The 5,082-nt window shown below is 56.9% G+C and overlaps 1 protein-coding gene across 1 annotated transcript; it reads left to right on the top strand.

Annotated features, from left to right (window-relative positions):
- Positions 1-495: 495 nt before the first annotated feature.
- On the top strand, positions 496-3,640 carry VOLCADRAFT_105443 (uncharacterized protein; the record flags this gene model as incomplete). The annotated part of the gene is made up of 5 exons (XM_002952260.1): positions 496-745; positions 2,325-2,366; positions 2,741-2,781; positions 3,005-3,046; positions 3,553-3,640. The coding sequence occupies exons 1-5, from the start codon at positions 635-637 to the stop codon at positions 3,638-3,640; spliced, it is 324 nt and encodes a 107-aa protein (XP_002952306.1). The 5' UTR covers positions 496-634.
- Between the last annotated feature and the right edge of the window lie 1,442 nt (positions 3,641-5,082).

Here is a 5,082-nt window from a genome sequence, read left to right as displayed (position 1 = left end):
ACCGTTGTCCATGGACATTGTGTTGGAAGGAAGGTTAAGGTTCGGTTAAGGTACATTAAGGTTCAGATAAAATGAAGAAATGAAGAAGCTCTCCTTCATAGTATGGAGATGGTAGAATCTTCAAGCAACTGTTGCTGTTCACGGATGACCGGCCCTATTTGCCTACTACTAGGAGGAGGCGATTTCCATGATGGCGTAGTATTTTGAAAATCTGTTTGCATGATTTTGAAGGGTTTATAATTCTATAATATTGCAGTGCATTCGGTCCTGCAGGCGGGCCGTATTCTTGCAGTTCTGTGACGCGGCCTGTGGTCAAACATGAAGCACCCGAGCATGCCGCATGTAGCAAAACTGCATTGGATTTGAGGTCTACATAATCCTGGGTAATATTAAAATTATTTTGGTGCAACGGCCAACGTCTTTTTATGAGATGCGTTCGGACCGCGGGAAGTTGCGAGGCCCGCAGCTGAACTTTGTGGGTCGCGAGCATGAAAACAAGATATTGTTGTTACAAAGGCACTGCAATTTTGCTCTGTGACCCGACCAACGGTATTCGCACGTGCGTGTGCGTGTGCGTGTGCGTGTGCAGCCGCGTGCCAGAGGGCCCCTCACGTTCGTCCTGCTCCTTACACCCATGACACCTCCCACACAACGTATTGGGGGACGTGGTCACGATCATCACCATACATCCGATACGTCAAAAATCTTACTGCTGGTAGCAAATGCTCAGCGGAAACCCAGCACCGTACATCTGCGGTGACACAGCACCCCAACTCAGATCGAAGCAAGGAAGAACATTGTATTGTGTAACACAGCAAAGCCAAACGCTTTGGACGGCATATTTGTACGGAGATGTTCTCTGGTCCGTTGCATCTACTGTGCAGGAGAGCGCCTGCGAAACATGCCGCGCATGCGGAGCACACAAGGCAACAACAAAACGGAAAGGGCAAACCCTATGGCAGTCCGGAGACCTGTAACTCGTCAGGCTCAGTAGCTACGGGGCAGTTGTCTGGACAGGTTACTCGCCAGCTAGAAGCTTGGTAAATGTGCAACCTTGAAAGTGTCATAATTATGCACAGATATGCGCGCTGAGTGTGTGAAATGTTATGACGAGGTTAGTTAAAATGTTTGCCATCCAATTTGAGTGTGGGGAGGCATTATTTGTCCTGACGATTTGCTCTCTACCTACGGCCATTTGGCAGTCCAGAGACGTGTAGCGCCCAAGGCTCAGCAGCTACGGGACAGTTGTCTGGACGAGGTTATTTTTGATGTGCAGTCCCGAAAGCACATTGGGAAGCATGAATATAGCCGTTGAATTCATCATAAGTGAAATTTAGGTTACTTCCGGTGTTTGCCACCTGTATTGGTGCTCCGATGTAACATGACAATTGGTAGTCATGGTCATGGCGCAAAGGAACGCCGATTGTTGCAGCACAAAGTAGAATATAGCTCAAGAACAAATAAGTACATAGGCAAGGTTACCCGAGGCCGACATTGATCGACCTTGTCGACCAGGTCCGCCAATGTAGTGGGTCCACGCCACAATATCCGAAAGTCGGCTGAAATCATTTAAATCCTTGTCAGGTTTACTGAACAGAATTACGACCGACGAGGTTTCCGAGCCATTGGCTGACATAACCGCTCATGTACGGCTTTGGCTATTATGGCTTCAATGTCCTCTCCATCAGACAAATATCTTCATTACGAAAGACCAAAGCACGTAGCCATAACTCCCAACTCAGTCAAACACGATATGGGCCAAGTATTGTTGCTAATCGGAACCGCTTCAAGTGAGAAGGAAACCGCTTCAAGTGAGAACGAATTCGGAATAGCTTCAATTGGGATAAGGGATTTGTGTTATATTTTACTATGCCTTGTAGCAACGTTAAAATAGAACTCACCGCCACTCACTGTCGCTGAACTAACTTTAGTTACTCTTGGCTGACATCCATCCGGGAATGGAGGCGGGTGGCCACCGTGAGGAGGAATTGGGCTCGCTTGGAGAGGTGATATGGGCGGGAGGCGCGGGGCTCTTATGTGTTTTATGTGGGGCGTTAAAAAGCTGTCGTACTCCGATATGGCTATCGGAATACGGCAGTTTTTTTATGTAGGCAGGTAGTTGTGGGGCACAGCTGTGCCAGGGTCGTTTTTCCTTGTGGATTCGTTACCCCTTGCCCTCTTCCTTGTTCCTGATGCTATGGAGGGTGGCTGGGGCTGGTTGGGGGAGGGGTGTGTGTATGTTTCGCCTCCGTCATCGACGTGCCTGCCCTAATTGACGTGCCTGCCCTAATTCTCATGTTCCCATCCACGTGCTGCACGTGCAGCAGGCCTCGGACGATGGGGATGACGTCCAGCCGGGAATGGAGGTAAGATGGGGAGGAGGGTCAGGGCTCTTATGTGTTTTACGTGGGGCATCAAAATGCTGTCGTACTCCGATATGGCTATCGGAGTATGGCAGATTTGTTTGATGCAGGCAGGTAGTTGTGGGGCACAGCTGTGCCAGGGTCGTTTTTCTTTGTGGATTCGTTACCCCTTACCCTCTTTCTTGTTCCTGATGCTATGGAGGGTGGCTGGGGCTGGTTTGGGGAGGGGTGTGTGTATGTTTCGCCTCCGTCATTGACGTGCCTGCCCTAATTGACGTGCCTGCCCTAATTGACGTGCCTGCCCTAACTGACGTGCCTGCCCTAATTGACGTGCCTGCCCTTATTCTCATGTTCCCATCCACGTGCTGCACGTGCAGCAGGCCTCGGACGATGGGCCGACGTCCAGCCGGGAATGGAGGTAAGATGGGGGGGAGGGTCAGGGCTCTTATGTGTTTTACGTGGGGCATCAAAATGCTGTCGTACTCCGATATGGCTATCGGAGTACGGCAGATTTGTTTGATGCAGGCAGGTAGTTGTGGGGCACAGCTGTGCCAGGGTCGTTTTTCTTTGTGGATTCGTTACCCCTTACCCTCTTTCTTGTTCCTGATGCTATGGAGGGTGGTTACGTGCTGCACGTGCAGCAGGCCTAGGATGATGGGGCCGACGTCCAGCCGGGAATGGAGGTAAGATGGGGGCGAGGGTCGGGGCTCTTATGTGTTTTACGTGGGGCATCAAAACGCTGTCGTACTTCGATATGGCTGTCAGAGTACGGCAGATTTGTTTGATATAGGCAGGTAGTGGTGGGGCACATCTGTGCCACGGTTGTGTGTTTCGTTGTGGAATCTTTAGCCATGTCATGATGATAACACTACATGCTAGGAAGTGTGGCTGGGGCTGGTTGGAGGAGTTGGCATTGTATGTGTCAGCACTGTCTTTGCAGTGCCTGCTTTAATTCTCATGCTCTCATACATGTGCAGCAAGTGCAGCCAACCTCCGATAGTGGGGTTGCAGCCGAAGTTTTAATTTAGGAGGGTGGTGACAAGGAGGGGGAATGGGTTTCACTCAGGGAGGTGAGATGGGAGGGTTGGGGCTCCAGGTGTTGTATCCTGTAAGCTTACTGTTAAGCTCTAGGCTCTGTTGCCTAACTGTCATATGCCGGTCTGTCCACCCTACTGCCGCACTGCTGCAGAAGTCCATACTGGCGTCTGGGCAGGGGCTTTACCTGTCTAAAGCTGAAACCTGCCTTCCTGGATGTCTGCTTCACGAGGCGAGAGTAGTTCCTGCGAACTATGGTCAACATCAAACCACCCAGCCGTACTGGAACTTATTGGCATGAGGCCCAAGTGGATTCTAGAATGATTATTATTCAATCCACTTGCCTCAACCGGTATCTTTTGATACCACCATTTCATTGTTGTGTCACCCCCAAGCTCCCAGGCCCCCGGCTCCCAGGCCCCCAGGCTCCCAGCCTCCCTGGCCCCCAGACTCCCAGGCCCCCAGGCTCCCAGGCTTCCAGGCCCCCAGGTCGCCAGGCTCCCAGGCTCCCAGGCTCCCAGGCTCCCAGGCCCCCAGGCCCCCAAGCTCCCAGGCCCCCAAGCTCCCAGGCTCCCAGGCTCCCAGGCTCCCAGGCTCCCAAGCTCCCAGGCTCCCAGGCCCCCAGACTCCCAGGCCCCCAGGCTCACACACTCCCAGGCCCCCAGGCTCCCAGGCCCCCAGGCTCCCAGGCTCCCAGGCTCCCAGGCCTCCAGGCCCCCAAGCTCCCAGGCCTCCAGGCTCCCAGGTCCCCAGGCGCCAAGGCCCCCAGGCTCCCAGGCCCCCAGACTCCCAGGCCCCCAGGCTCCCAGGTCGCCAGGCTCCCAGGCTCCCAGGCCCCCAGGCTCCCAGGCTCCCAAGCTCCCAGGCCTCCAGGCCCCCAGGTCGCCAGGCTCCGAGGCTCCCAGGCTCACAAGCTCCCAAGCTCCCAGGCCCCCAGGCTCCCAGGCCCCCAGGCTCCCAGGCCCCCAGACTCCCAGGACCCCAGACTCCCAGGCCCCCAGGCTCCCAGGTCGCCAGGCTCCCAGGCTCCCAGGCTCCCAGGCCCCCAAGCTCCCAGGCTCCCAAGCTCCCAGGCTTCCAGGCCCCCAGGTCGCCAGGCTCCGAGGCTCCCAGGCTCACAAGCTCCCAAGCTCCCAGGACCCTAGGCTCCCAGGCTCCCAGGCCCCCAGGCTTCCAGGGCCCCAGGCTCCGAGGCTCCCAGGCCCCCAGACTCCCAGGCCCCCAGGCTCGCAAGCTCCCAGGCCCCCAGGCCCCCAGACTCCCAGGCCCCGAGGCCCCCAGGCTCCCAGATTCCCAGGCCCCCAGGCTTCCAAGCTCCCAGGCTCCCAGGCCCCCAGGCTCCCAGGCCCCCAGGCTCCCAAGCTCCCAGGCTCCAGGCCCCCAGGCTCCCAGGCCCCCAGGCTCCCAGGCCCCCAGGCTCCCAGGCCCCCGGGCTCCCAGGCCCCCAGGCTCCCAGGCCCCCAGGCCCCCAGGATCCCAGGTCTCCCAGGCTCCCAGGCCCCCAGGCTCCCAGGCTCCCAGGCTCCCAGGCCCCCAGGCCCCCAGGTCGCCAGGCTCCCAGGCTCCCAGGCCCCCAGGCCCCCAAGCTCCCAGGCCCCCAGGCTCCCAGGCTCCCAGGCTCCCAGGCCTCCAGGCCCCCAAGCTCCCAGGCCTCCAGGCTCCAGGTCCCCAGGCTCCCAGGCCC

This window comes from Volvox carteri, assembly GCF_000143455.1.
Source record: "Volvox carteri f. nagariensis unplaced genomic scaffold VOLCAscaffold_28, whole genome shotgun sequence".
Lineage (NCBI taxonomy): Eukaryota > Viridiplantae > Chlorophyta > Chlorophyceae > Chlamydomonadales > Volvocaceae > Volvox > Volvox carteri.
Note: the sequence above shows the minus strand (reverse complement) of the source record. Positions and strands in the feature narration are given on the sequence as shown.